Genomic DNA, 13,373 nt, shown 5'->3' with positions numbered 1-13,373 from the left:
CCTTTTCATTTGAGTGCGTAAAGTACTTCCTATTATGGAAAGCAGGTGATAAGACCACGTGACAAGACACGGCCAATAGGAAGAAGTTCCCATGTCTCTCCAGGTGCTGGTGTCCGAGGGCTGCCCAGTGTACTTGCGTACACGTTTACTGCAAAAACCACACTGTAACAAACAAACGGCTGAAATCTAAATATTTACATTTTAATAGTTCCCGAAAAGGGGACGACATGAGAACCTTTTTTAACGCCTTTATTTTGGTGACCTCGTTTTCGTGGATTAACTCTGTCGTCTCGCCTGGTAAGGATGCCATAAATCACACATTTTGCTTGCCGCAGTTGAAGTTGGGAGAGATTTTCGTGTATAGTGCCATTCAGTGTATTATTTATGTCGACGTTCACCATTTAAAGTCATTTGCGCCTTTTGGGTTGAATCATTCATGTACGCGGGGTCAAGCTCGTTGTCTCGCAGTCACATGTTGTTGCCAGGCAACAAGTGGACAAGATCCGGACTTTGGACGCGGTTGACTAACATTTAGTGTGTGAATTGCCGAACAGAAAGCAGAAAAGGACCTTAACAAAACAATATCTATGGGAAATCAGTCAAGGCAAGTCGTGCCGGTAATTTGGAGCATTTGGGCTCTATCGCTTGATGAAATTGCGCATGCGCAACATAGCTTGTCCAACTGGTCCGCAATCAGTGACATTTCAAAGCAGCTGCAATGTCTTCTGACTGCATGAATGTCACAACAGAAAATATTTTACGTTTTTTTATGGCTAATTAATGAAATAATACTAAAGCAGAATGATTTTTAAAATATTCAAATTGTGACACATCCCTTTTTGTGACTTAATATGCAGTTCAGGGTTGATTGTTTACTCATTCCCTGCTATTCACAATTTATCCGGGAATTGAAATTATGATGTAGAGCGCCATTTCCGGTTTTGTTTTTTTCATGCTTGTGTGCCGATAAAGCGCTGGCCATGGCCTCTGGGGCAGCATTTCCCTTTTTCCACGTTAGTGCTTTGTTCCAGCTTCAGCTGTTGTTTAAGCGCTATATAAAGCAATATGTATGTATTGCAATGTATTTTGGACAGCCACCCTCATTTCCAGCTTATATAACTCCAGGCCCATATAATTTAGGAATTAACCCTTTCTTTCTGATGAAAGAAGAGAGTAACGTTTCTAACGCTGTATTGGAATGTTGATGTAGTCCTAAAACTCAATATTCTGTGGGTCCTGGAATTCAACTGACAATGGAGTGGACACGTTTGCACGTCTGCTAGTGAATATTCCGATTTGATGACATCAGTATGACTATCCTGTCTATTTATTACCTGTACATTATTTCATTTGTTGTGTTTCATCTCTTTATTTTTATGATAGATCTTCTTCAGTTTTAATAAATCTTATAATTATAACTAACCTTTTTTGAACTGCTTTTAAAACGACTAAAACTATCAAAAACTAAAGTTTGTCGAAAAAAAGCCAAAAACACTCTCATATCTAATTGCACTTAACGGAAAAAACATGACGTAATAATGACATAAAAATGAACTGCTGTATCTGCCTGAAGGAAAGACAGTGTGTAACTCTCTCCTGTGTTTGCTAATCAACATGAAGCTTGTGTTGATGAAGACCATTTTGAGGAAGAAGTACTCTATGCGGGGCAGCAGGAGCCACCATACCGGCTCAACTGCTCCTTGCTGTCAATTCCTCACGTCCAGGGTGACCCTCAGCCTCAGCTCACTTGGCTGAAAGATTGCCAGCTGTTTGGTGCCCAGCGGGGGAGTGACTACCTTGAGTTTGCAAACATCTCTGTAGACGCTGGAGGCAATTACACCTGTTTGCAGCCTGGCAACAATACTGCTTCATTCACTGTGCGCCTTGTAGTTAAAGGTAAGCGTTCCTAATGTTGCTCATCTGTGATTAGGGATGAAAAAAATACAACACAATTGCGCATATAGATTAATTTATTGTTTGAGTTTGTAAAAAAAATGTGAAGCAGACCTTGATAAAGTCATCATTTAATATATGAGAATTAATATATGATGACTTTATCGATGAAAAAGTTTCTTCAGCCGTCATCTGTACTTCTTTGAAGGTTTTTTGACGTTTTGCTCCTCATCCAAGACGCTTCGTCAGCAAACTAACATTTGCTGGTAGCTCAGGCCCTATATATATATATATATATATATAATATATATATTTATATATATAGCTCATATATATATATATATATATATATATATATATATATATATATATCCCAAATGGACAGAGGTGGCGGTGCCAGACCTCTGCTTTGATCGGTCCCTGCTCTAAGGTTGGGGGGAGCAGTGGACGATTCCCTGAGGCTAAACTGATTACTTCTTTTGTCCCGACTGATTATGTTCTATCAGAATCACAACGCCTTTAATCGTCCCACAATGGGGAAATCTGCAGTGCACAGCAGCAATTTGAAAGGGGGTGGGGGTGAAAAGATACAAAACAAGATACAGGTACATCCGATTTATTAAATGTCAAATGCAATATTAGCAAATGTAACTAGTTAATTCTTCAAAATCCTTAAACCGTACGTGCGATGTCATTCAATAATTAATGTGTCAAATTTCGCTCCAAATAGTCTCTGGGTGTCTTTCCACAGCATCCAAGTGCTCCATGGATCCAGAGTTCTCATCTAATGAAGTTCTAAGCACCACCTGGGGGAAAGTGGGAACCATCGTATATCTGAATTGCACCGTCCTGCTTTCCTGGGACCCGACTGATAAACAATGTGACGCCTCGCTGCGGTGGACAAAAGACGGCCATCCCTTGAGCAAAGACTCGCTGCTTTTGCAAAACACGTCTTTGTGGTAATTGGAAGCAACTCTCAGATGCCGTGTGAGACCAAAAAGATCACGACCATTTTTTATTTTGGTTGTTGTTCTTGCTAGGTTTCAAGCCGGGGACCAGCTGGTGGTGAGCAGCGTGCTGGCGGTCCATCTTGACGCCCTGGAAGACTTTGGACTGTACAGCTGCACAGTGAGAGACTCTTCGTCTGACTTCAACCTTCAGAAATCAAGTAAAAACATAATCGTGATCCTCAGGTTTCATAGTTTAGTCTCTCAACATATCGCTTGCCTCGAATTTCAACGCACCGCTTTCATCAGTTTCAGGTATTTTAATGACTTTTCATGGCTGTGATGACTACTTTTGCGACCATTACTATACAATTCAGTATGAAGTAGGATTGAATCCAAAGCTTTTTAAAAATGCACTGATTTTATAATGGTAATAGTAATAATAACTACAACTACTACAACAACAATAACAAAAATAACAACAATAACAACTACAACAACAACAATAATAATAATACATTTTATTTCTAAACGCCTTTCAAAACTCTCAAGGACACTTCACAGTTACGGGATACAATTTTTTTTTTTCCTGTGGGTGAGCAGCGGCAGCCATTCGCGCCAGTGTTCACTCAACCCAGAAATAACACAAACTTACTCCACTCATGTGAGTGTGTATAAAGACAGGCAGACAATCCAATAAATCCTATTTTATGTAGCGCTTTCACAACAGATGCAGCTGTAACGAAGCGCTTCACATAATTGTCAACACAAAGCAAAATAATAAACACAACAGGAACATCAAAACATGGGCAGTTGTGCAATCTTAACGACTTTTCGAGTACAAGACAAACACTTTATTACATGAAGCAGTTTTAGATGAAAGACGAGAGGAAATGTTAGTCTGCTAATCATCATTCATATTCAACTATTTAAACCAGGGGTGTCAAAGTCATTTTTTGCCGCGGGCCACATTGTAGTTATGGTTTCCTCTCGAGGGCCGTTATGAATTTGGGGAACAAATTAGAATGTTTAAATCCCTTCAAATATTACATATAGAGCACACAGCAAATTAATGAATAACTCGTTTTCAAATCTGAAGTCAAGAATAATGACTTTTATTGTGGTTGACATCCAAAAATATGACATTTTGGCTCAGATTTTAGCAATCATCATGGAATTTAACAAGTTTGATTTGCCTTCGCGAGCCGAAAAAATTGATGTGGCGGGCCGGATTTGGCCCGCGGGCCTTGACTTTGACACATGTGATTTAAACCTTCCAAGGACAGCGGTTACTACAGTGGATATCTTATCATGTTATGGGGTTATGGGTGCACGAAAGGCTTAATATCTGTTTATTTTTTCCTCCCAAACTAACAGACAACCCAAGCCACACTGCTGCCGTCACGGCAGCCTTTGTCGTCCTCCTCTTTCTGGCTGTCGCCGCGATCATCTACTCCAAGTGTCACCTGAACATCAAACTGTGGTATCGCGACTCTTACGGAGACTACGAGATGGGTGGTGAGTGCAAAAGAGTTGCTCGCACGTGAGGACGTTGACACCTAGCCGCTTGCTTTGTGTTTTGGTCAGATGGCAAGTTGTACGACGCCTACATCTCCTACGTGAACAACGACTATGACAGGAAGTTTGTCAACTTTATTCTGAAACCTCACCTGGAGAATAAACATGCATACAAAGTGCATCTCAACGAAAACAACATCATGCCTGCTTCAGGTAAGACCAGATTTCAACTCATGTTATTGAATAAATTAATAAATGAATGAATTAATCAGTTAATTATTTAATAATTAATAAATATGTGAATACATGAATAAACAAATAGGTAAATAAATAACCACATAAATAAATAAATTAATTAAACATAAATAAATATATGAAAAGGTGAATAAACTAAGATAAATACATAGCCACGTCAATAAAAAAATAAAAATAATAAATAAATCAATTGATAGACGTTAATAATAAATAAATACATATGTGAATAAACAAATAGGTGAATAAATAACCACATAAATGATTGAATAAATAAATAAGTAAATAAACGAACGAATGAATGAATGAATAAATCTATGAACGAATAAATCAATATATGAATACGTCTTCTTCTTTTCCTTTCGGCATTTTCCTTCAAGGGGTCGGCACAGCAAATCAGTGTCTTATACGCGAATCTACAAAATAGATAAATAAATCCATAAATATATAAATGAATGAATAAATCAATATATGAATACGTAAATTTACGAAATAGATAAATAAATACATAAATAAATATATAAATGAATGAATGACTAAATGAATAAATAAATGAATAAACAAATAAATACATGATAACAAATTGATTAAGTAATGTGTTAATTATTTAATGATAAATGAATAAATGAATAAAACATAAATACATAAATATACGAATAAGTAAATAAATAAATGGATACATAACCACATAAATAAATAAATAGATAAATAAATGAATGAATAAATAACACATTAATGAATAAAGATCATAAATAAATACACAAATAAATATGAATAAATGAATAAACAAATAGATAAATAAATTACCACATAAATACATGGATGAATAAATAAGCGCATAAATAAATGAATAAACGAACATAATAATGAATAAGTAAAACCTAAGAAATAAATATGTGAATAAGTGAATAAACATTGATAAATAAATTACCACATAAATAAATAGATGCATAAATAAATATGTAAATAAATAATACTGAAAGGGGGGGGGGGCGTTGTGACGTTGAATTCCGGTGCTGCTGTGAAAAAATATTTGCCCTCTTATCAAATATTAATTTTTTTGGGGGGGGATACATTCTCCATTTGGATATTGAAAATTATCACGAAAATGTAAATATATGACAAAAATTGCCCAGCATAAAATGTGTGTTTCAATTTAAATGATGAAGAGGAAAACATTATATTGAAAGCGACCTGGTCCTTGACGACATAAATGGAGTCTGTCTGACAATATGATCGCTGGCTGAACCAAAAGTCACAATAAAATGCCATCATTGCAACTGCGTCTCAAGAACCTTCGGCAGAGCTTTTGATGAACATGAGTCGCTCCCGACGTCTCATCGTGTTGCTGTCTCACGCCTACCTGGAGCAGGACTGGTGCACCGGCGACTTTAGGTCAGATATCCCCACAAAAAAAAAACAGAGCTGTCCTGTCGATCATGCATCACGCATGACATCATCAATGTGTTGTTTTTTGTCAGGCGGGGCCTGCTGCACCTGTTGGAGTTGTGCCGGCGGCCCATCGTCATCATGCTGGAAGGGCAGCTCACGCGCATGAGGCCTGAAATTAGACAGCAGCTCAGTGAGCGGCAACACTCGCTCACCTTACTCACATGGAGGCGCAACTCTGTGGTAAGAAGACACAAATATGTGAAAAAAATCATCACGGGATGACACATCACACACAATGAGATCATTTTAGTCCAAACGCGTTCCACGTCGTAGCGCCTCTGTCGTCCTGTCCGCAGACTCCCTCCTCGGCGTTTTGGAAGGAGTTGTCCTTAGCCATGCCTCGCAGGGTTGTTTTCCGCAGCCAGCCGAAGGGAGACCCCCAGACGGTCCTCCAGGATGACGAAGACCCCATGCTGACCCTTGACCTTGACTATCTAGACTGCCGCTCTGACACGGACCCTGCTGGAGACCTCGGTAAGAGCCTTTTACATTGTATAAGATGGTGGGAGCATTTTGAATATTTTGGGTTACGGTTCGCGGGGATGCATCTGGGCCGTGCCTTTGCGACATTGACGCATTTTGACAGCCACTGGCGCAACTTTGGAACTCCACTGCGTCAGCAACAGCGCAAGTCTATTACCATTAGCGCATATTGCTACGTGATCCGCGCCACATATGACATTCTTCTGTTAAAATAGCGAAAGAAAGCCCAGTTCCAACGCAGCTTGGGCGCCATCTTCTGCATTTTCTGGGTGCTACATTGACGGCTCGAATTGATCCGGAAGGACTTCTTTAATCGATTGCAAACATTTATGCTTTCCTCTTCAGAATTATTTGAATCATATTTATAACTGGATGTGTAACAAGAAAGCATCTTCTCCGAATCTGAAGCCATTGTTTTGAGTCTAGATCAATGCAAGACGTCCTGGCGTGACTTCACGAACAAGGGGGCGGGACCTTTTGAAACTCTCCATCTCCGAGGTCATTTTGAAGTAGTTTTAGGACACTGGACACTGTTTTGCAGTTGACGAAAAATATTAGCCTGCGTGTTTTGGGTATTTTAGATGCTATGAAACGTTTTTCTGATGTCAGTTGGGAAACAAAAAATGGTGTCGGTTGTCCTTTAAAGAAGGCATATCAATCAAGAAATGCAGAAATATATACATACATATATATATATATATATATATATATATATACACACACACAGTAAAGTCTCGTTATATCGATATCGGTTATATCGATAGTACCGCTTATTACGATATTATTTTCATTTCCCTTGCACATTTCTAGTTTTTTTAAGTATAATTAGTACCATTTAGTACGATACCCGGTTGTTACGATAATCCGGTTATTACGGTGCTCCTTTTCATCCCCCGCCGGCCATTTTTGTTGTTTACATCAATATATCCGTCGCGCCATTGGTCAACTTGGTCACGTGTCTTGTTACGTGAGCCGCCATCGGTCGCGCCATTGGTCGACTTGTTCACATGAGCCGCCATCGGTCGCGCTATTGGTCGACTTGGCCGTGTGACTTTGTCACGTGACACGCCATCGGTCGCGCCATTGGTCACCTTGGTCACGTGTCTTGGTTACGTGTCACGCCATCAGTAGCGCCATTGGTCGACTTGGTCAGGTGACTTGGTTACGTGCCCAGCACCCGTGTAGCAGAGCCATTTTCATTTTCAGACGCTAGCTCGTGTGTAGCAGACGAGATTGAAATGTTTGCGTTAAAAGGTAAAAATGGGAAGCAGAAGAAGATTGATGACTTTTTAAAATTGTATACATAATACAGTAAGATGTAAGCGTTGCAGTTTCCCTGTTGTGTTATGTACATGCCCACTGTACTGTATATGAATGCAATCGTTTTTTGCAACAATGTTTCTTGTTTTGTCTGCTGAAGCGCGATGATTTTGAAAATTATTAACATTCCATACTGTGTATTAAAGGACAGCCGATGTCACTTTTTATTCAAATGCAAATGAAAATGACTTCACGCCAAGACGTCTTGCATTGCTTGTGAATCCAAACAATGGCTTCAGATTCGGATAATATGCTTTCTTGTTACACATCCAGTTATGAATATGTTTCAAATACACTGTAGTTCTGAAGATTAAAGCATACATGTTTACAATCATTAAAGAATTATATGTGCCATTTTGAGGCAACATTGGGGGAACATCTCCCAAAAAAAAAGGGAGCTAATGGCCAGCTCCGTTTCTTATATGGCGCTTGGCTGCCCTCTTTTAGCGGCTTTTGTTTAATGCAGTTCGGCGCAGGATCGGATATATCGATAGTCCCGGTTATATCGATATTTTTTCGGACTCCCTTGAGTATCGATATAACGAGACTTTACTGTATATACAGTAAAGTCTCGTTATATCGATATTCTCTGGAGTCCGTAAAATATCGATATAACCGGGACTATCGATATATCCGACCCTGCGCGCATGTAATTTTCTCCTTGCGTGCATAGAAATAGTATCGTAATAAGCGGGACTATCGATATAACCGATATCGATATAACGAGACTTTACTGTATATATAGTCATTGTCATCTTCTTGTCATTCATTGATTCATTGTCACGTTTCATTGTCTTGTAGGCGTGCGGCTCCCCGTGTACAAAGCTATGACCTCTAAGGCCCCGGTCCTCCCCGTTGTATCCAGCAGTGAGCGACAACCCAAAAACCCCGACATAGACGTGTCAGACCTGGGAGCACGCAACTATGGAGCACGCTCTGATTTTTATTGCCTGGTCACAAAAGAGGACATTTGAACCCAATTTTCAAGAGTCAAGCGGTGCTTTTAGTATGTCATGTTTTTGTGCGCTGGTTCAATCTAAATGGGCCTCATGTTACTTTAAATTTAGTAACTTGATGTTTCAAAAGCCGTGTTTGTATTTTATGAATTCGATTGATTTGTACATCGGCCTCACAGTGTCGAGGACTAAGGGTTTGAATCCAGCTCCAGATTTCCTGTGTGGAGTTTGAATGTTCTTCCCCCTGCCCGTGTGGGTTTTCCCCGGGTATTCCAGTTTTGTCCCGCATTCCAAAATCACACATGGCAGGTTAATGGAACACTATTAATTGTCCCGAAGCGTGATTGCAAGTTGTTGGTCTTTGTGCCTTGTGATTGGCTGACAAACGGTTCAGGGTGTCTCCCGCCGACTTCCGGAAGACAGCTGGGATAGGCTCACACACATCTTGCGACCCTCGTGATGGATAAGCAGATCATAAAATTCACAAGTGGATGGAAATACTGTATTGAAAATACAATTTTCATTGACAGTACAGTGAGACCTCAACTTACAAACTTTTTGTCTTACAAACGTCAAATTTATGAAAATTAAAACTTATAATAAGCACTATTTTCATAATACACACCCACCACGGCTGGCGGAGTGATCTTCGGCGGAAGCACACGACAGAGGTTAAGTTACCAACAGTCCTTATGGAAGGTGACTCTCCTTCCATAAGTCATCAACGACCATCAAAAACGTAAATAAAACTTTATTTTACAGCACAGTTTATTTCTTTAATTACAGTCCTCATGTAATGCGCCTCTCTTTCCAAACAGCAATTCCCTTCGACCTCCAACGCCATTCCATCAAGCCATCAATGACCATCACAAATGTAAATAAAGTGACTTTATGATACAATGAAGTGTATTTCTTTCATTACAATACAATAGCACATTTATTATACATAGAATAAGGTATGTTTTGTGTAGTTTAGTTGAAAAGTAAATTTTATGGAAACCCGGGAATGGATTATTCCCACTTTAATGGTTTCCTGAGGGATTTTTTTTTTTTTTTGAGATACACACTTCGCCTTACACACTCTGTCTGGGAACCAATTAAGTTCGTATGTTGAGGTCTCACTGTAATTGAAGATGTTACTTTGTAGCCAGCAGAGGGCAGACTCATAACAGATAAGAAAAACATTGACAGCCTGCAGCAAAAGTGCAAAGCAGTCCAAAAAATCCTGAATAAGGCTGCAGAGCTCAGCTCCAGTTTGGGATATAAACACAACCTTTGACCCCATTGACCGCACGGTTAGATTAAAAATAGAATGGCTGTTTGCCTTCTTGTGCTCTTCGAGTCATTTCGAGCCACGTTGAAGTGAGAGCCCGAAAGCAGGGTGAGGCAGGGTAGGGCTGGAATAGTTCGTGTCTCAGCAAGAGAAAATATGTAAACAGGGAGTGGCTGACGTTTAGGCTTATTACAGCCCCAACTAAAAAAAAACACACCTCATTCGGCAGATCTATTTCTTTATTAAATCAAAATGGTACTCAGAACAGCAAATTGACTTTTATTTTCAGTATAACAGACGTCAGTTACCAGAGCTGAAAGGGCCTGACAAGTTGACAGGTCATTTTTACAACAAATGTATCAAAGACTCCATATCTTGACAGGTGTCAAACTATAAGATGGATCATTTACAAAAGATAAAAACCTGCGACTAAACAAATACGCATGAAAACCTTCCTGCATTCTTTAGCGCATGCATGGTTTCTCAATCACACACGCACGCGCACCTTTTAAAAAATAGCATCATCCAGACAATATGACAGATTACCCTACATTTGTAGCATAGCATACTTGACTAAATAAAAGAAACAACCATTTCGAGGCACACCAATGTCCCAAACTTTCTCAAGCAAAAAAAAAAGCATAATGCATCTCTAATATTTTCAGTTACAATAGATTCTCATTCATCAATATTTTTTTAAAATGTGAGTGACAAGCCAAATATCTAATGACAGCATGATGAGAAAGTCCTTGGTTACAGTATATAAAACATGCTTTTTAAAAAAAAAAAAAGAACTTAAAGCAATATATACAAATAAGACGTTGGTTAAAAAGTCATCATGGTTTCACACTGTTTTCACATCGGCTTGTAGAAAACATCCCTACACTAAAATATAGTGCTCACATTTGCTTAACAGTAATCAGCATACTCGACTCCTCCTTGGCTGACATCCACGGAGCGCGTTCTTATCACAAACTTCATGGCAGATAAAAAAAGGGAGCCTGGACTATGTTGGAATAGGAGAAAGGAGCGACACTCTCTTCCACCATTGGCGTGCAGGATCGCTCAGCACAGTAGAAGTAAACTTCTACTTGATGTTTCCTTCCTTCCTTCCTTTTTGTTTAGATGGCCGTGTCTGCAAAGTCTGGTCTCGTAAAGCCTTTCTGTAATGTTGAACAAAACATAGCAAGGGAGTTATTGGGGTATGCTTGCAAATAGTTGTGCATATGCCAAACGGATTGCGCGGGTATTCCTTGATGTAGTCGGGACGTAAATCATTCTTGACACGGCGCCGCCTTTGGATGAAGTATATCAAATTATGCGACTCTATTTTTCGACAAGACAGCGCAGATTTTATTTGAGCGCAGGCATTTTAGTGCTGTCAAGACTTGTTCATTTGCACATAAGCTTAAATGCCGCACCCGTTGCGTAGGGCACATCGGAAGCTGCAGAAGGTGATACCAGTGTCTGAAACTCATGATAAAAAGTTAGCGGACACCAGGGCAGACAACTCTGAAAAGTTGCCTGCCCGGCCATAAAGTTGCCTGCCCCATTTTTCACAACTTGAAACACAATAAGATGACTAATCGCAAAAAAAATAAAAAATAAAACATTGTTGCGAAGTATCAATGATTTTTTTAAATTAAGGAAGTACCGACCACAAATGCACCCTTGCTCGATTTATGGTAAATATCGCTTGCTGAAGATTTTGCTCCAGTTGTCGTTTGTCGTCATGGTGCACAATGCAATGTTTGCGTTACATTGTCTGCTAAAAGCCAGGTGGACTCTTCTTTCTAAGCTCTCAAGTACACTTTACAGTCACGGTATAGTCCGAAGCATGAAACAGGCTTTCTGATTGGCTGCTGTGCCGAGTATGCAAATTGCCATACGAACGTTCTTAGCAATTTGCATACTCGGTACGGCAGCCAAACAGAAGCCTGTGTCGTGCTTCGGACTATACCGTGACTGTAAAGTTTATTTCAGAGTTGTGAAAGGCGCTTAGAAAGAGGAGTCCACGTGGTTTTTAGTGGTTTGCTTATAGCTTTTGCTTTATTGAATAGAACAAACGTTTGATTTTTTTTTTTATATTTTTCTTGAAGAAGTTGTCGGCCATCCGGGCCGAGACGTTTTGAAAGTTGTACGCCCGACGTAAAAGTTGTATGCCCCGGGCCTCCGGGCAGACGTTATTTCAAACACTGGTGATACGCACGTGTATGTGTGACTGAAAGTGGTTGAAAATGTACAGTTTGGGAACAAGTGTCTCTGAAATGAGCAACTTCTGACCTACACTGAAAACCCTGCCTCACCCTCCTGTTGTCAATATGGGTAAGGAGCCATGAAGGCGCATTCCAAGTCAATTGCCACGAGGGGTTTTCCCCAATCGTGTTTTTGAATTTAAGAGCGGTGTGGCCATAATAATACAGTGAATAAAAGTCAATATCTGGACTATCTTCAAATATGGTTAATCGATTATGAAAAAAAAGACAATTATTTTTTGAATGAAAAAAATCCGGATTAAGAAACACGATTACTTGTGGATTTCAAATCTTGGTCTTTAACTCATTCACGAATTTATTCGGGAAGTGAAAATATGATGTCGAGCGCCATTCTCAAATTTGTTCGGGTTTTTTTCTCATATTTGTGTGCCGATAAAGCGCTGGCCATGGCCTCTGGCGATGTTTTTCCCCTTTCACAAGGGGGGCAGCATTTCCTTTTCTCCATGTTAGTGCTTTGTTCCAGCTTCAAGTGCTATATAAACCAATATGTATTGCATTGTATTTTGGACAGCCACCCTCATTTCAAGCTCATATAACTCCGGACCTATATAATTTAGGAATTAACTTTATTTCTGATGAAAGAAGAGAGTCTAAGGTTTCTTACGCTGCATTGAATGTTTATGTAGTCCTAAAACTCAATATGCTGTGGGTCCTGGAATTCAACGTCTGGCAGTGAATGAGTTAAGTAGTACCAAAAAATCTGACAATTATTTTTGAATGAAAAAAAAAAAATCCAGATTAAGAAATACGATTATACTTAGATTTCAAATCTTGGTCTTTAACAACCAAATCTTAACTTTATATTAAACATAAAACATATATATAAAAGTAAAACATAAAAAAGGAAAATAATACCAAAAATCATTAGTTTATATTAAATCCTGCTCCTGTGAGGTGCACTTGGGCTCCAAGGGGCAGTGTGGTGCCACATAGGCATATTATATGACAAAGAGTGGCGGGGAGGAAAAAAGCATGTTTGCTGTAATATCAAGACATAAAATAG

At 39.3% G+C, this 13,373-nt stretch overlaps 2 protein-coding genes across 3 annotated transcripts in view; one reads left to right on the top strand and one right to left on the bottom strand.

Moving 5' to 3' along the window:
• Positions 1-94: 94 nt before the first annotated feature.
• Positions 95-10,902, top strand: sigirr (single immunoglobulin and toll-interleukin 1 receptor (TIR) domain). Its single transcript, XM_088996419.1, has 10 exons — positions 95-297; positions 1,621-1,896; positions 2,645-2,852; positions 2,934-3,061; positions 4,218-4,358; positions 4,428-4,571; positions 5,903-6,005; positions 6,092-6,242; positions 6,359-6,536; positions 8,667-10,902. Exons 1-10 carry the CDS (start codon positions 228-230, stop codon positions 8,837-8,839), a joined length of 1,572 nt encoding a protein of 523 aa, XP_088852545.1. The 5' UTR covers positions 95-227; the 3' UTR covers positions 8,840-10,902.
• Positions 10,316-13,373, bottom strand: part of LOC148897877 (plakophilin-3-like) — a 26,703-nt gene continuing 23,645 nt past the window's right edge. For both annotated transcript variants that reach the window (XM_088996418.1, XM_088996417.1), the window contains one exon: positions 10,316-11,257. In XM_088996418.1, the coding sequence (XP_088852544.1) occupies positions 11,216-11,257 (42 nt within the window). In that variant the 3' untranslated portion in view covers positions 10,316-11,215. The remainder of the gene's footprint in view (positions 11,258-13,373) is intronic.

The sequence above is a fragment of the Hippocampus bargibanti genome, linkage group LG05, assembly GCF_051943395.1.
Source record: "Hippocampus bargibanti isolate YZ-2025 linkage group LG05, ASM5194339v1, whole genome shotgun sequence".
Lineage (NCBI taxonomy): Eukaryota > Metazoa > Chordata > Actinopteri > Syngnathiformes > Syngnathidae > Hippocampus > Hippocampus bargibanti.
The sequence above is the reverse complement of the archived record's forward strand: the minus strand, read 5'-3'. Positions and strand labels throughout refer to the sequence as shown.